At 39.9% G+C, this 18,401-nt stretch overlaps 1 protein-coding gene across 1 annotated transcript in view; it reads left to right on the forward strand.

The window, feature by feature from the left end:
• The window catches only part of thsd7ba (thrombospondin, type I, domain containing 7Ba), a gene marked incomplete at its 5' end in the record, with an annotated part of 133,920 nt that overhangs the window by 102,371 nt on the left and 13,148 nt on the right, over positions 1-18,401 (forward strand). Inside the window, 5 exons of the mRNA XM_083996343.1 lie at positions 9,742-9,875; positions 10,598-10,751; positions 15,183-15,327; positions 16,829-16,944; positions 18,043-18,160. Coding sequence (XP_083852469.1) covers positions 9,742-9,875; positions 10,598-10,751; positions 15,183-15,327; positions 16,829-16,944; positions 18,043-18,160 — 667 coding nt within the window. The remainder of the gene's footprint in view (positions 1-9,741; positions 9,876-10,597; positions 10,752-15,182; positions 15,328-16,828; positions 16,945-18,042; positions 18,161-18,401) is intronic.

The raw sequence follows: 18,401 nt of genomic DNA on the forward strand, positions 1-18,401 counted from the left end.
TAAAATAGTAATAACATTTATTTTAAAACTCATGTTATAGTCTCAACAATCCCCAGTAGCCTGAACAGTTAAGAATGCATCTCATTTGAAAGTAAAAACCATTTAAAAAGACATTTTTCACTGCACTTTACCCTCACTATCCTCGCTGTCCTCACCATCTCCACTGTCCTCATTGTCTCCACTGCCCTCGCTGTCTCCACTGTCCTCATTCTCTGGCTCATAGTCTTCATCATTCTCACTGTCTTCATCTTTCACTCTCTCCTTGCTATGTTGCCAGCTGCTCATATTCTTCAACACTGAATGCAATTGCTATTAACTTTACTACAACAGTCAAATGTGTATCTGTCAAATTGATGGACCTGAAAAAATAACTAAATGATTCTACATGGTTGTGGAGCCTGAGTCCATAAAGTTTACAATATTATTTTGAAGAATGTAGGCCTATAACTAAATACAAAATGTTATCAACATGCCAGGCTAGCAATTCATAATGGTACGGTGTTGCCATATGGCAACATACACATTTGAACAATGTTCTAATATTTAATGATCAAGTACAGTGCAATAAACTACAGAATAATGAACTTAACTAACCTATTATTGAGTATATATTTTTTTCCCAGTTGAAAAATGTCATTAAAACACTTTTTTAGATCATTTTTGAGGGGTCAAATGGCGAGGCTCCTCCCTGTGAAGACGTCTGCAGAAAAGGGCTTCAAAATGGCCTCCAGTAGGTCATGTAACAAATTTAAACACTGCTATTGGTTTACTTAGAACCCCACCTCTCTTTTAATGCATTGCAACATAATTGGGGATGTATTGTCTGTGTGTAGAAGGCTTAAAATTGGTTTGTTGCCATATGGCAACGCCGTACCATAGAGGGTTAATGGACTCTCTGTTTTACATGACTAGCTTAGACATGCAGGAAATAATAGATGTAATGTGTGTCGCTAACTACCCCAGTGCACTGGTTACACTGTGTACCAACAGTTACGAACAGCTTCCTCTTCACATCTTACTTTTATCCAGCTCTTCGCTGTCTGCATCATTTTTAAGTCCCACATTTGCCGTAAGACTTGCCTACATGCTTTATTAGGACCTGTCTGCCATGTTTGTGTCTCTCTCGTGCAGAGGTGTTGTGCTGCTTTGTTGAGTGGACGCTTACAGTAAGCCGCAGCTCATTTCAAACCACCATTTTTATGGTTACATTGAAGTTTACTTTCATTTTACTTACAACCAAACAAAACCATGTTGCAAAGTTGCAGTGCATGCAGCGGTCCAGTGAAGCTAACAGACTAGGCTGAAAACGTAGCTAAGCTACAGTAGCTTTCATCTCCAGCAGCATAAAACTGTTCAAGTGTATATCTCACTGTCTTTGTTATGTTTCTGTATGAATGCATCACAGATAAAGAAACTCTCAGAGGAATGAAGGATGAATGAAAGTGTGTACTTGCTGTTTGAATTCACTGTGCAGCTCAGAGACTTCATTTACCAAGTTGACAATTTTTAACTAATGACTTTAATGTCAATAGACCATTTAATTTGTTTTTATTAGCGCTCTAAATGAGATACACTATAATGATCACATCTGTACTGTAAATACTTAAAATATATACACTTTTCACTTTTTCAGATTATACAAGCTGTGGATGTTTTATTTCATCATTTCATGAAAAAATCTCATCCCACCAGAACTCACTGTGACAGCCCTATGCATATTAATAAATTGATCTCCTTTTGGATTTCAGAATTTTTTTTGTTTTTTTTCAGCCCAGACCTAATTTGCATGTGTTGTGATTTTTTGTAATGCACGTTTTGTCAAATTGATGAAGATGTTTTCCATATTTGTGTATTTGCATGTGTTTTCTTAAGGTGCAATGCATTAAGCTGTCAGGGCCGCCGTTGACAAGGCAACATCTGAGCCACACAGTGCAGCCTGTGTGAAGTTGAGGTAGAGTGAGCAAGGGAAATATGCAATAGCATCTGCCAGATATCTGATAGGAGGTAATAAAATTAGAACGAAATTAGAATTTAGATCTTTTACCCTGCTGCACCCAGGTGCTAAACTCATCTCTCTACTTCATTAGAACAAAACCTAGGCCAATGACATGTAATTAATGTTGAGCAGGGCCCCCTCCCCGCAGACCCAGCCCAAAAAGTGGATCTCTCCGTGAATTAAAAACCAGGCATCCTGTTAAAACAGCCTGAAGTGCTGTCACCCAGAAAGGTGATACCTTAGAGCCTCTCTAAAGCCACAGCCACCCAGATGTTATACAGCGCGGAGCTCAGAAACATAGGTTTATGATAGCTCCTATCTACTATGAAGTGACTATATCTCAACATGTATGTAAAAGGTGAATATAATATTATTATATACACCTTTTACAAACATGTTGAGATAACTGAACTGAGATAACTGTTGTTGCAAGATCATTACCCACCATTAACCTAAAAAAAGACCTATCAAGTCTAGTTTGTGCTCAGCATATGTCTTACTTTACTTTGATTGCATATTTGATATTTTGAACAGTGCTTCATATAATCATTATGATGGCTAAACCTCTCCTCCAAAGAGAGACTTGTTAACTTACCATCTTGTTGCTCCAGTCATTATAAAATACAGATAAAAGTATGGGGTGTGGTGTGGCTCAGGTTGAGCGGGCGCCCCATATAAAGGAGGCTGTTATCCTCGCTGCAGGCAGCCCCGGTTTGAATCCCCGGTGGCCCTTTGCTGTGTGTCATTTCCCCTCTCTGTCTCCTCATTCCCTGTCTCTCTCTGACTCTTATATCATTTAAAGGCATGAAAGCCCCAAAAATACTTATAGTAGTGTTGTGACTGCAACCATGGCCTTTACTAGTGTTTTCTGCGCTCTGCAGGCTTTTTTTCCGTGAAGTTAAAACTGATCTTGTACATACTCACTTGAACTGTGACAAAGATAAAATGGCTCTGATATGATAGGGATGCCCATTCTATCTTTTTAAGTGGCTGAAAAAGACCTTTGACTATTATTATTAAAAGCTGGTTCAGGGTTAAGTGCTTGTGAAAAATCTCTGCTAATGCATTCCTGTCTTATTGAGCTGTATGCTATATAGATTACAAAGTAAATGAGAAAAGATTATTTCGAAGCTAGAAATAGAACTTGATGGCCAAATAATTTGTGTAATTATGGAAAGTCACGCTATTGCCCTGCAGCAGAGCCAACACAGCTGTGGGTCCAAGGAGGATGTTAGACATAAATCTTGTAGGGCCCCCCCCCCCCCCCCCCCTCATTGACGTCATTGACATCTAATTGCAAGACAGTAGAGACAGAGAGAGAGAGAGAGAGAGACCAGCTCAGTTGTGAGAACTAAGGCTGAAATTAATTTTAGAGCAGTTATATTGGTGTCTCTTGAAGCCATGTGTGGGCTCTCTGACACTGGCAACATGGAGCAAGTACAGCTTAACTTGTAAATTCAATGTAATGCACATTTTAAGATTTACAATAATACTACGCTGGAGATAGATTCTCACCATGACTGGATCGTTTATAGATGTGTGCAGCCAGAACAAGGTCTCTCTGTGTGTTGCTTTGTTACAGGTGCAATAATAATTGCACCTGCGTGATCTCAAAGATGTGGAGAATGAAATGCATTTTGTGTTATACTGTCCATTCTATGACTACAATATGTCAGACAAAGACTGTTTAGTAAGGTAGACCCAAAAAAATGAATTTGTGTGGTTGGACGATGTGGAGAAGTTGAAGCGTCTTTTTCAATTTGATATATTTGCATATTCTTCGTATTTAAAAAAGATGAGCAATGAGAAGAAGAGCTATATACTGTACAGATGAATGTTGTTAGTAGTATTTAGTTGTTTATGTACGTATGTGTGGTATGTACATTTGTGTGGTGGGTAATGCCAACAGGAAGGATTGTCTAGTTTTTGATGTTCTTAGTAAGTGTGTCTTGTAATCCCATACGGGATGGGCCACAATTGTGGCACGACACGAAAATAAAATATGAATTAATTAATTTATTCATTCATTCAATTACATCAAGCTCTACAGGAGAAGATGTTTTGACACCTCAAATATTGTGTAGAACACCACGAGTGAGGAAGTGTGAAGGCTATTAATAGGACTTGAGAGCATATGATACATGTATTTCAGATTAATGGTTACGTTCCTATTAGTCGTTTTGTTGATTGTTTAGACAGCCATCGTGCATTTCCTACTCCTCGTGACACGATCTCCCCTCCTCTAAATCAATTGCAGTAACTTCGATTTCAGTTTTCAGAAAGAACAAATGTTTCAATTTGTATATTGTACGTCTTTTCTAAAAATACAATAAAAAACAACACAACTGGATGTCTCACTGAGAGGCAGTGAGTCTAATAGCTGCATTACACTGCATGGTGGCACATTTTCAACTTATCATCTCATGAGTGTATTTGAGAGGTCACTATCACAAGGGAATAGATCTCACAGCGTTTCTCAGATGAGCCATTGTTTTCCAAGTCATCCATGAGCCCGCTGACAGTAATAACATGGTCTATTTAAAGTTGTAGCCACACAATGACAGTTAGAGAGATTTATGTGAGAGTGCTCCTCTTTAAGGCTTCCTGCCCCATTTTCCCCCCATTTACAATAAATTGTCATCGCTGCAGGAGGGCCTGCCTGTCCTTCGTGGAAATGTGTTTATCTTTTCTATGAGTGTGTGTGTGTGTGTGTGTGTGTGTGTGTGTGTGTGTGTGTGTGTGTGTGTGTGTGTGTGTGTGTGTGTGTGTGTGTGTGTGTGTGTGTGTGTGTGTGTGTGTGTGTGTGTGTGTGTGTGTGTGTGTGTGTGTGTGTACGTGGCTCATTGCAAATAAACATACAGTATTCATTTATATGCATGAGGCTCTCATTAAGTCACATCATGTTTTTTTTTTGTTTTTTTTTTGGTTTAAAGCATTATCGCACAGAGTAGATGAGAGAGAAATAACAATGATGACATTTACATTCCTTGCCATGCATGAGGCAAAGCCAACACACTGTTTTTTCTGCAACGAACCTGAGACTTAAAATTTGGTGATCGCCAACTGTTGCCTCCTAACTAGAAATGAAGATGGGTTTGCAGAGATCCTAGGCTTTTAATCCCACTCAGATGTGCAGTCATGAATGAATGAATTAAGATGCAAAACTGACTATTATGCAACAGAGAGGGATTTACAGACTATACATAGATGAATGTTGTTGCTATGACCATTTGTCACAGCACAAAGCAGAATAAAACAGAATTAGTCTCAAACAAGCAAATTGCGTGTTCAGTAAATGTTCAGTTAGGATTCCCTGTGTTGGTGCCGTTTTGCCTCAGGGGATTTAATTTGATTCGTACTGTGAAGAATCAGGGGAGTCTAAATAGGTATTTGTCAATAATATAACAGTTACTTTTACCAACCTTGTTTAAAAAACAAAGCACACAGCATCACTGAGCATAATGCTCATTCACGCCGACTTCCCTCTCACCATCTCCAGGCAAATTAATTTCTGGGAGTTGCCTTCAGCTGCGGTTCTGGGCTTTGCACAGCTGTTGCAACCAACTGCAGCACTTTAAAACTCTCTCAGTGCTATGAATCATTCAGTTTGGCGAAATATCCAGGAACGCTGGATTCACGATAAATGAAGAAGTACTTAATCATCCTTTAGCCTCATTAATGAAGCACAGAGCAGAATGCAGTATTCTTAAATCAAATTAAAGAAAAAATATATATCTCTGTCACTGCAGGCAAAATCTAAACTAATGATCATATCATTGTTCTTCTCTCCCCTGCCCCACTTCTGGCTTGTCATGCACTGCTAATATGGACATCCACGCAGGCTCAGGTCAGTGCTGTTCATTCTGTACATATACTCTGTTTTAGCTACAGGTAATGAAGAGAAATTGCATGCCAGATCTGTCCTAGTCACATAGCCCTGTGACCCCTTTGGTCTTTTGGATGAGAGAAAGAACAATAGCGTGATTAGAGAGTGTGCTACATGGATAGAAATAATTAATGTGAAGTGCATTTGGATAATATTCCATCTCCTTTTAAACCGTAGGAACTCAGCCTGACATCTTCTACAGAGGGCTGTCATTGTAATGTGAATAGTCGGTAAATCTTTTGAGAGTGTCCTCACAGAAATTGAGCCTGGTAATATCATTCTTGTATTGCCTATCAAAACAGAAAAAAAAATCAGAAGTGTCTCTCAGGGAACAAAGGAGCAGAAGACTGCCCGCATAACATTTAACCAATGACAGGATCCTGTCTGTTGCAGCAGATTTTAACTGATGACCTACTGCTTTCCACCTCTCTCCTCTGCGATAAGCACTTGTAAATGACCTACTGTATAGATGGACTCAGGAGAAGATGCTGTATTTTTCTGCTCTTTCTTTGTGTTGCAATGCACCAGCTTTACCTTGCCAACAAATAACACAATAGCTATCTGACAGCTTGGTTAGTGCTATGGTCAAATGATTCCTCAACTCACAAATGGTGTCAAGTACACAATAAATAGTGTGTATACTGTGGAAAGTGACTCGAAAGTCGTTTGTCCTGGTGATAAAAATTAGCTGTTAAGTTGGAGCTGGGTTTTTCACCGTAGCACTGGAGAAAGTGGCAAACAGAGCAGTTGCCAGTTTACCCAGCAGGGGCATCTGTGGGGACAGATGGGAGATGATGAGGGTGTGTAATAGGCATCTGTGTGGCCCGTAGGGGAGGGAATACTCAACACTTCTTCCCTCTCTCTCTCTCTCTCTCTCGTCGGCTCACACACACACACACAACACACACACCACACCCATTACAGCTTGTCATAGCTTTTCCCACAAATTGTACTCTGGAGTATACCTTTTAGTGTGGCAGACTGTTACATGGATTGAGAGTAAACATGTGTTTACAGGAGCATTGCACTGGCTGTTCCCTTGGTTATACAGACATGCCAGACTCGCTGGTTGAGTGGGGAGAGGTGAATCGGCTCGATATCCAGCCAATTACATCCTCAGCTGAAGAGCCTTTTGCCATGGTCATTGTTGTTTTACACACCCCATGCTGTTCTCTCCATATCATGCAAAGGTTTTTATTTCAGTGTGAATAAAATACCACTTTGTTTACTCCTGCTCTCCTGCAGTAGTATGTTAAGTGGCCATCAGTTAGTTCAGAGCCTTTCTGTGGTGTAAAGTACACTGTTGACAATCTATCGCGGTGCTTTCAATTACCGTTAAGCCTGTCGTACTCTCAGTGTAGAAAATATGAGGGGCATCATCCTGATATTAATCTCCAGCATCTCAACACTAAATGTTTCTTCTCTTAAGTGGTGGTGGTGGCTCTGCTACACACAGACTTCAGAGAAGCATTTTGGAAGAAAGCTGACTTTCTTAAGCAAGAGTCTAGTCACATAAAATTGCTAGTAGACATGTACAGTATAGCTTTAAAGGGATAGTCCAACATTTTGACAAATTGGCCCATTTCCATAATCCCTATTGTTTTAGGAGTAAATTGTCGGTGCAAGCTATTTTTAGAACGGCGGAGCAGAGCCGCAAGCTGCTCAGAGCTACGCTACAGAGGCTATTGGGATTCTGTTTCCCTCATCAAATTCATCAAATACACAATCCAACAACCTGCACATTCAGCACGCTATGAGATCATAAAGAAACGTTACAAGACAGAGTTGTTTTCGAGGTAAATTCATGCAAAACCGCTGATGTTCGTACCTGTCGGCAGCAGTTCGGCAAAAGGTCTCTGCATTTACTTCGAAAACAACTCCATCTAGTAACGTTCCATTATTATCTCATAGCGTGGTGAATATGCAGGGCACAACTTGTCCACGAAAGCGTTTTGGAGTTGTTGGATTGTGTATTTGATGAGTCTGATTAGGGAAACCAAGAAATCATGAACCTCCATAGCGTAGCTCTGAACAACTCGCGGCTGTTCTAAAAATAGCTTGCACCGACAATTAAAGGTAACAAACTTACTCCTAAAACTATAGGGATTATGGCAATGGGCCAATTTGCCAAAATGTTGAATTATCCCTTTAGATTAAGGTGAAAATTTGTACCTAAAGGTTTTCTTTTTATCTTTGCCAAATGAAACATATGAATAGAGGTTATAACCTAGAGACCCCTCATTAGTGTAATATGAAAGTAGTGTTGCACCGATACCATTTTTTGGCCCCCGATACCGATTCCGATTCCCGGCTGTGCAGTATCTGCCGATACCGATACCGTTCCGATACCACACAGTTTGGAAAAAAAAATATATAAGAGCTTTTTTTCTTCTAATACTATAATCCAGTAGAACTTTTTTATTGCCTACCTGGTAAAAATGTTTAAGTACCACGTTATTTAAACTTTAAATAATGTTGAGGGTGCAATGTAACCCATTTTTACATTTAGGAACAGTAAAAACACCCCAAACATTTTTCCTCTGACTTAATAGATTTGATACATGAAATGGTCTTTCCTGCCACTACACTAATGATTACTGTATATACATAAATCACAGTAGCATAAACTGATTGGTTGAACGCAGCCTGATGTAAACATTAATAAACTCAGTAACCAATCACACAGGCAACTCCATGCTGTCCATGTGTGATGTTCAGGGACAGGTCTGAAGACAGAGCGCTGAGGTTGAAGTCCTATAATAATGAGATGAGATGAGAGACACCTGTGACAGTGACAGGTCTACTCTGTAGCTTCGTCTTGACCACACGTCAGCTGATCAGCTGCAGCAGAGGAAACTCCGCTGCTCTCAGCTGCACCGCAACGAGCGCTTTTTTTTTTTTTTTTTTTTTAATTAAGCTCCGGTAGCGACCGCGCCGACATAACGTAGTGGGATCTCTATTTACATGTGTGCGCACCGCACACGGAGAGAGGAGGTGAAAAGAGACAACACTGTTACCTGCTGTATACTGGCCTCAGCCTGTACCATCGCTAACACACACAGAGACCAGTGTGTAACGAGTGAAAAAGCCGCCGTCACTGCAGCCTGAACGCAGCTCAAATCGACCGGTGTCTGAGCACGGCGAACAAGCTTTGATAAACACACAGGATCCGCGTCGGTTTGGCAGCTCAGTGACGGCGGCTTTCTGACTCGTTACACACTGGTCTCTGTGTGTTAGCGATGGTACAGCTTGAGGCCAGTATACAGCAGGTAACAGTGTTGTTGTCTCTTCTCACCTCCTATCTCCCCTGTGTGTGCTCAGTGCGCTGCTCAGTGCGGTGCGCACACATTTAAAAAAAGATCCCGCTACTTTATGTCGGCTTTGCTTGTTTACATTTCACAAAAAACTCCTTGAAAAGGATTAACTGCAATTAATTGAATTGTTTACATCCTTACTTGGCTTGGCATGCACTGAACACGTGTGATCACACAGCAGTGAGTGTCGGCGAGAGAAGACACAAGGCGCAGCGTTCATATCAGTAAATGGCATCGGTGCGTAATTTGTTTTACTCGTCGATACCGATGCCAGCATTTTAGTGCGGTATCGGGCCCCCTACCGATACTAGTATCGGTATCGGTGCAACACTATATGAAAGGCAAAAGATCCTAATATGATCTCCATTCATTGGAAGTGTTACATGTTCATGAAGTACATGTGAGAGAGTGTCTGAATGTTTTGTTCTTTTTTTTTTTATCTTTTAGGCTATACACCACTGCTTTCTTCCTATAATCATTATGTCTCTTCCCTCTGTGTACGTGTGTGTCTGTTCATGTGTGTGCTCACTCATGCATGTGTACAGGTGTACGAGGCCGTGCCTTGCCACAGTGAATGCAGCCAGTTCCAGTGGAGGACGGAGCCCTGGTCCATTTGCACCATCAACACAGTGGATGACCTGCCAGCCTGCGGAGAGGGAGTCCAAAGCCGCAAGATCAGGTCAGTGAGCCGGTTCGGCTTGGCAGGCTGCTGGTCTGGCACTGCAACACACACTGGGAGAGGTAGACTGGCAATGGTCCTGTAGCTGGCACTCAGACTGCTCCGGACATTTGCAATGCCAGGTGACAACAAACAGTGAAAACAAAGTACTGCATCCTAATGAGTGTTGTTAGAGTTGTTTTGCAGTACCTTTTTAGTGGTGTAGTAATAGCCACAGAGGACAGGAGTGAAGTGTTGACCTTTTCTACAGGCAGTAGGTACAGGTTGCTGGTATTTGATTGCGCACAATCAGAAGCAGGAAATGTCAAATAGGGAAACTGTGTCACTGTATCAAATCCAACTGGATTGGTTTTATGAATCATACTGTATGCCTTACCTTCAGTCCAAGAATAGATTAAAAAAACACGACTTATTTGCAGCAAACATCCACTTCTGTCCTTTTCTTTTGTGACACAAATTGAGCCCATGTTTCAGTTTTATAAAGCTAAATGTTAAAAAAAAAAAAAAACACACACACTTGGAACAAAGTAGAGAGACCCTTTTGGATAGATATATAATCTAGATTAATAAAATAGGAAACTAGAAACTCTCAACTGAGAAGAGAAACAGCAAAATCTATTTTCAGTTCAAAACTTAGAAATAGGTTTTGAAACTTCCAAAATGGACTGAGTTAGCTGTTGCCCTGGAGACTAGTTATACAGCTGCATCTGCTGTTCTGCCAGGTGTGTGAGGAAGGGAGCGAGCGGGGAAGCCAGCAGCGTGGACGACAGCCTGTGTGATCAGGAGGAAATGCCACCCAGGGCCCAGGTCTGCTTCCTGGCCTGCCCCAGTGACTGTGTTGTGACCCCCTGGGGACCTTGGAGCAACTGTTCCCCGGTAAGAAGCAATAACTGTGTGAATGTTTCCTTGGTTGGATGACAGATTGTTGAGTAGCAAGCTGGTTGATTTATTGATATTATTGAAAACGTGTCCACAACCTACAGCATATCACCAGAATTTAAATAGAAGATGGAGGCACAGATGGCTAGATAAGTGATCAGTAATGACGCACATTTGTCAAATGCCTTAGGTTCTTAAGTGTGTATATATTTAAGATTCTATCACAAATACACACACTTTATAGTGAATATGCAGGTTTTAGTCTTTATCTAATACTTGAGGCGTATTACTTAAAAAGAAGCCTTTACATTTTACATCTTGTCAAATAATAATTTATTAGTTTAGTTAAAGGGCTGTAATATAAATTCACTTCACAACACTTTCACATAATTTACTGGATGGAATAATACTGTATATCAAACCTTTGCTCCTCACAGCCGCACAAACACAATTTTAAATCAGCAACAAATAAATCAAATAAAGTCTAATTTCAGTTTGAGCTCTGCTTCATTTATGACTCTTATAACATCCCACCGCCCTCGATTAGTTACAAAGAGATTTATGAAGGAAATCAATCAAGAGCTGCACTACTGTTACAAAATCACTAATCGAGCTGTTTTGATGGACACTGGTGAAGTGCTGAGATTTGCCATTTAAAGCATAATGGTTCATCAAACTTTAATTAATTATTACATTTAAAAACAGGTGTTCATTATTAGTAACTGTGCTGCACCCAGATGTTTCACAGCATTGTGTGATCTGAAAATAACAGTTTCCACTGCGATGCATGTGAAGTGAAATGGAGTTCATGAATGTACCCTTGTTCTCCAATGAAGGTGAACCCTCAGGCTAGAACTATGTAGAATATGCTCCTCAGTGATTATAGCCACAGGCTACTGGTTATGTGGTCAGGTTGGCATGGTATAGGCTTCCTGTCAAACATTACAGTTGAATGGACTGGAGTGTTGACGTCAGAGAAGGACCAGTCTGGGGCACAGAGACAGAGAGATTGCTTAATTAATCTGAGGTTTCTCCACAGACATTTTGTTTCATTCAATCATTCAATATGTAAGCTTTGGCACAACTCTTAACATCAGTAGAAATCAGCCATTTAATGCATTTGAGGATATAACAGTGTTTAAAGCTGTGAACTTGAAAGCCAATTGAACTGTAACAGCCATATAAAATGGATATAGATGATTTGTTTCTACAGTTAAATTGCTCCTGACACACTTCAGCACATATGGTACAGTGTCTATGCTTTAATCTGTTTCCTCTGGCACATCTTGGTGCACATTCTCAAATGGTTATGATGAGAGTCAACAGCCTCTGTCTTGAAACAGAGGGTGCAGCTCCCTGTGGGTGAAGGGTAAAGGGTGAAGGTCTCCGGTCAAACATCAGAGGGTCCAATTATTTCACAGATTGTATTTGTAGAGTTCCTGCACCCAACATGTTTTGATGTGTCTGTTTCAGTATTCTGCAGTTTACACGCATTAGTTTGTCACTCAGACCAGGATTGTATAACTGGTCACAATTTGAGATAAATTACCAAAACTGTGTGCTACCGCGCGAGAGACGGATCAAGTGAAGCTGTGAAGTAGTTAGTGTAACAGAACTGTGCTGTGATTTCACACTCAATGTTTTAGCACTTACTGGATCTTGGTAGCTCCTCTTGCAAATTACATATGAACAGATTTAATTTATTGATTTTGTAAACTTAGTGTGTTTTATCGGGATAGATATCCATTGAGATTGTGAGAAAATTCCTTTCTGAACTAATCTCCCAACACCCTGAAGGCACAATTGAGCCTGCAGATTACAGGGCCTTGTGTTGTACGTAACATACAAATGCAAGTGTGGCGACTGTGAGTCTGTTGTGAAAGTATTAAAAGCACAATGACTGTGTAGCCGATTCGTGAAGCTCGCACAGCGGTGCCTCATTAGGAGGTGACAGTGACTGAGGTGCACGCCCAGATGTGTCAGGAGCAAAGGGGCAAATGCTGCTCAGTACAGACCTTCATCTTTTTTCCTGTGAGACAGAGCCGACAGGTCCTCCACTTTCTACTCACAATTTCCATTTCCCCCGTAGTGTGACTTGAGCGGTGTGAAAATTTTCATCATGTCACCTCTGTCCTTTGGTGGATATTTGGTAAATGTTACCCTTCTAATAATTCATCTGCTAATTACTATCGCTTTCGTCTTCAGCTGCCTGCAGCCGCGTAATTCATGTTTCTCCCGCAGGCAACCTAATTTGCAGGATTATGGAGACATTCAGCCTTAAACTGGAGCATTTATAGGACACAGTCAGCAGCATATAGCATGTGTCAAACAATGTTGAATTCATTTCAATCAAGTGTCACAGTCCTTTCCAAAGCCTCAAAACCTATGCGTATACACGTTTGTATCACTATAACTCCATCATCTCGTTAATACTTTGCTCTTAAAAATGAGTCAGACTGAAACTATTGCAGTTCAACTTCAAAAATGTTAACAGAAGCTAAAAGCACACTATTTAGAAATACAACGTCTGTGGTGCTACTCCCAGGTAGTACTCATTTCCTCATTAATAAGAGATACTACCACATCATTTATTTAAGACACAGGTTACTGTAGGTCCATAGAGGAACAAAGAAATAAAACAATTAAACAATATTATACTCATGAGATTGTTTTTAAGTGGCAGAAATGGGTTTTACAGCTAATTCAATTTAATGAAATGAATGAAATTTGAATGAGAATAATTGAAGAATTTAAAAATGAATAATAGGAATAAGAGTTTGTTTATAATTTCAAAGCCACTGTAGCACAGAGACAAAATGCCAGCACTCATGGCCGTTTACTCCAGGTTTGCAATATAGAGGTCATAGACTACTATAAATAATATTGTGAAAATGGAGGGTTAGGTTGATGAGCTTTAGTTGAGGAGGCATAATGATGTAAACAGCCTCCTCTTTGCTCAATGTGGCTAGACACGGTGCAAATGTTGCCTCATATCACATCAAGTTGCCTCTAACCTCACTCAGCTGCATCTGTGGCTCCGGTGACTTCACTAGCTGAATCACAATGTGCACCCACTTTATTACCAACATTCAAATTTTGATATAAGTTAACAGTATTAGGAGAAAACATCAATTTTAAATGGTTTCTGTGCACCGTTTTCACTCTTTTCTTTGCTTCCTCTCAAATGTTTCCTTCAAATAGGATAAAATCTCCCCATAGCTTTAAAAATATCTGATCGGTGCAGCAACTACTCGTTTAAGGTATTTTTAGCACACCCACAGCAGTTCTTCACTGGCATTTAAAAAAATCCTTGCTGACTTTTTCTCAGGTTTATTTAAGGTAATCTGCCAGATATTTTCCCGTGAATTTAAAAGCCAATGGTCTTGAAATGAATCATCTACTGTATAAGAATGACAAAATGTAAATTAGGGTTTGAGGCTGTAATAAAATCCTTAGTATAAGGCCACAAGTGCTTCTATGTCATAGGAATATCTTTTTAAAAACTAGATACGGATGTGAAAGAGCAGCAGCTACAACTGTCATTCTGTTACAGTAGTTACATCCCCACACAAGTTGGATCAGGTTTGGCACATTGTGTTGAAGCCAGGTTTCCGAACTATGTGGTTTGATAGTAGTAGGTTTCATTAATTTTGAAGGTGATAACTTTAGAACTCAGATACTGCAGAACTATAGAATCAGTGCACACCTCCCCAAAATCTAAAAGCTCGGTGCCAGACAAAAAATGCATACAGTAAAATGGCAAGTTCTGCACATAATAAAGAATAACTTTGGAGCTGCTTCTGGTGTGCAGACCTTGTGTTTTGTCAAGGTGATAACTTTCTCATCACTCCCTCATTAGGTCACCTACAGTACTTAAGATACCACTCATTGAATTACATTGCCTCTGAGGATGCTGGGCTGCACTTCATCCTTGTTTTTGTTTTGGCTTAGTCTCCTATAGGCTGGATCGATCTACAGTAACATATGTCGTTTGAAAAGGTGGTTTGTTGTTTCGGTTGGAAATCACAGTCCTCAGTTGTGTTTTTTTCCAAAAGCAATGAATAATACATTTGATGTATTAAAATTATCACAATACGGAGTTACTGTTTTATTTATCAGGTCAGTATTTTAAGATTTTAATCAGACATGAACAAAACTAATTGAACTGTTAAAACTAAGTTTGTTGGTGCAAAATATTAGAGCATTACTCACATATTAATGCAGGGTTTCTTGATTCTTCCCTTAGGCTGCTGTTATGAACACAAGCCAATGTAATTATAATGTGTTGGTACTGTAGGTAGGTCATAAATGTGAATGCAGGAAGCCGCTCTCAATTTCTTGCTGAAAGACTTGGACTCCAGTTGGTGTCACCCCATCTTTTATTCTAAAACTAAACCTTGACATTTTTGTGCTGTCACTGTCGTACAGCTGTGTGACCAGGGTACAGCACGAAACAGGAGTAGAGACATCCTCCGCCCCCCGGCCTCAGAAGACTCTGTCTGTCCAGAGCTGGTCCAGTCAGAGCCCTGCATCCCCAACAGCACCTGCTTCACTTACCAGCACAGAGTCTCAGGTAGGACCGTCTGTACAGCCAGTCCGATCTGCAAGTGGATGACAGACTATTGTTTACATCCAGTGGGAACATATCGAATGAAATGAATGTGAACCAAGAAAGTTTTCCTGTCTTAACCCACTATATTATGAATTTTTATATTGGTTTTGTTGCCTCAGGGTGAATATGCACTATGATGCTACTGAAACCCTGAGGTCTTCTTTAGTACATGCAATGCAAGGAAAATACTGTACTATTTATTATCCGCTTGTGTATCAGTGCGTATGTGAGAGGAGTTAGCCTGTGTGTTCAATTATACAGTAAATGCACAAACAAACACGCACATGTTACTCTGTGACTGACAACTCTGACCTCCCAAAAAGTCTCTTAAACCTGAACCACTTTCCAACCTCCCAATCCTCACTGTCTGAGGAACTGACCTTAACTGCACCATGTTCTTTTCACCCATAAAATGTTCTTGCATCCGTCTCCTATAAATATCAGTGAATAGTAAAGCTAAAACACTGACTATTGTTATAATTATGTGAATGTGGTCTAACTGCACAATGTTGCCCTTAGGCAACAAACAAAGAAAAACTGCTCAACTTATATAAATGAAAAGTGAGTATTTAAACAGTCAAAAAACTTTACAGACTCACATATGCATGCACATAGCTTGACATTAAATTCGATTTAAACAAGATAAAAAGTGGTACTTCCTAGTTAGATATTACAGTACATGGTTGCCCATAAAGTTGGATTTTCTTTTTCCTCTTCTAATTAAATGGTTGTGACAATGTGATTCATTCTTTATGGATAAAGTGTCTATCTTCTCAAAACTTTATTGATCACTCTCTTCCAAACATATTACTGTGAAAATTAAACCACAATTAACCGTTACAATAGGAATAAAATGGGGAATGTATATGAAAACAACTTTTTTCCAACTTTATGGACAGCCGTTTACATGTACATGGTGAATTCCATTAAAACTCAGGGTTCAGATTTTTTCCAAGTTCCAACCCAAATCTATAACACTGTTTATTAGCCATTTATTAGTCTTACCATCAGTATTACTGTATGCAACTTTTACCTGCAGACACATTATGTTGCTCTCATGTGCAAACTATATTTATGATTTTATCTCCTGGTATTAGCTCATAGTGCCAACATCTATAGCTAACAGGGTTGTCTTTTCAATTTGTCACAACAACTCAGCTGTGACATCGTTCCCAGCTCCGACCACAGAGGTAACAGCAGCTTTGCTCCCTGAAAGAACTGATCCACTCCCACATAAAAGGTCACATCCACTTTGACTCCTACCATGTCTGATGATAGCTGATGGATTAATGTCAGATTTATATATTTATTTTTATGTAAAGTGGCAGTGTGAGGTCTAAGCAGCCGTAGTGTTGCTGTATAAAACAGACGCTGATTTCTGAAATGGTCGCTCTAACAGGCTAATGTACTGTACGCATGCTTTGTCTGTCTTTCTATGTGTGTGTGTGTGCGTGGACTGCAGACTGGAGTACGTGCCAGTTGAGTGAAAATGCCATCTGTGGTCAAGGATCACGACTGCGTCTCCTGGACTGTATTCGCAGCGATGGCAAGATCGTGAACCTGCAGACGTGTGAGCAGGTAATCACTGTGCTGAAACACCTTTGCTTTATTATGGGAACCCGCTGTTTGAAAATTTAATTGCACAATTATAGCAGAAAGAAAGTCACATTTTCACAGTCTCACAGTTATGGTGTAAATATTTTTTTCCAATATTTTGGGATATTGAGATTTAAATGTCAGGCAATGTCAATACAGTACACACATGTGGTGCAGCAAAAAGAAAACACTGCAAAGGCATTTAGTCTGAGTGACCTTTGAATCAAAAAATAACAGGATTTTCTGTTTGAAACAAAAAATTGATGCAACGTTATTCCTTTCCTTCGCTGTATGTTTAGAAATTTAAACCAATCCAGATGACAATGAATGAATGAGAAGTGATTTGAACCAAATTATACAGTAGGGATCTCTTTACAGGAAGGATAAAATATTACACTCAAAGATTAAATTGTTCTGAGAACATTTTGAAGTATGAAGTATTGATTGATGCCACAGTTCTCCGGATCTTTTCTGTTCCCATTGGCTCATGCATTATTGAAAGCCAAGTTGCCCAATTTAAGTGAAAATGTTTGATGTAATCTCACTCCCTTGTGTTACTTTAAGCAGTTTGCCATCAAGCCAAACACAATTTCTGCACAATTTTCAAGCAACACACAGTTGTAGCTCCTTCTTCCTTCCTTTTTATGTGCACAGATATTGGTGCTGTTAAAGATGCTGCAGGTTATTGTAAATTCAGTATCAGTAGGTGCGACGTTTCTCACTGGTGTGTGGCAAACTGGATATTAATCTTGTTCTACAACCTGCAGTTAACATCTGTTATATCCAGAATCATATTACAGTGAGTGAAGGGAGCTTTATTGAGATGAAGGCTGTGATGCTGTCGCCACAGTGTTTGGAATATTGTTTTTTAACAATATGTTTGCCTCAAATAAATATAAAGAAAATGTGCAATTATAGCTCAATAACATTTGAAAGGAGGTTTAATGGTAAAATTGCTGTATCACTGTCCTGCGATGAACTGCTGCTTATTTAAAATATGGAAATGTGGGCGCTTCCTCCTCCTTGTTAGTGGAAATAATTAGTTAGCCCTCCTCACAGCACTGCTCATGTTTTCTACAGTTCGGCCTGATCAACAAGTGGGAGCTGTCAGAAAGCTGCACGGTTGACTGTCCTGTCAGCTGTTTACTCTCTGATTGGTCGCCGTGGGCGGAGTGCTCGCACACCTGCGGTAGCCAAGGTAAACCCTGTGAGCAAACACACTGAACTTAAACCAACGGGAACAGCAACCTGATGAACAGACACACACTCGACCACATGTGCAGCGCCTCATTATTCCGTCTGCTCAGGCTTTCTCCAAGATGTTGAATTGTGCATGAATACATTTAAATGCATTAAAATATTTACGAGTATGTGTAATCCAAAGCCTTATTATACAGGGAAACTGTGTGCTGCCTTTTTTCTTTTTTTTTTTCTTTTTT

Source organism: Trachurus trachurus, assembly GCF_905171665.1.
Source record: "Trachurus trachurus genome assembly, chromosome: 21".
Classification (NCBI taxonomy): Eukaryota; Metazoa; Chordata; class Actinopteri; order Carangiformes; family Carangidae; genus Trachurus; species Trachurus trachurus.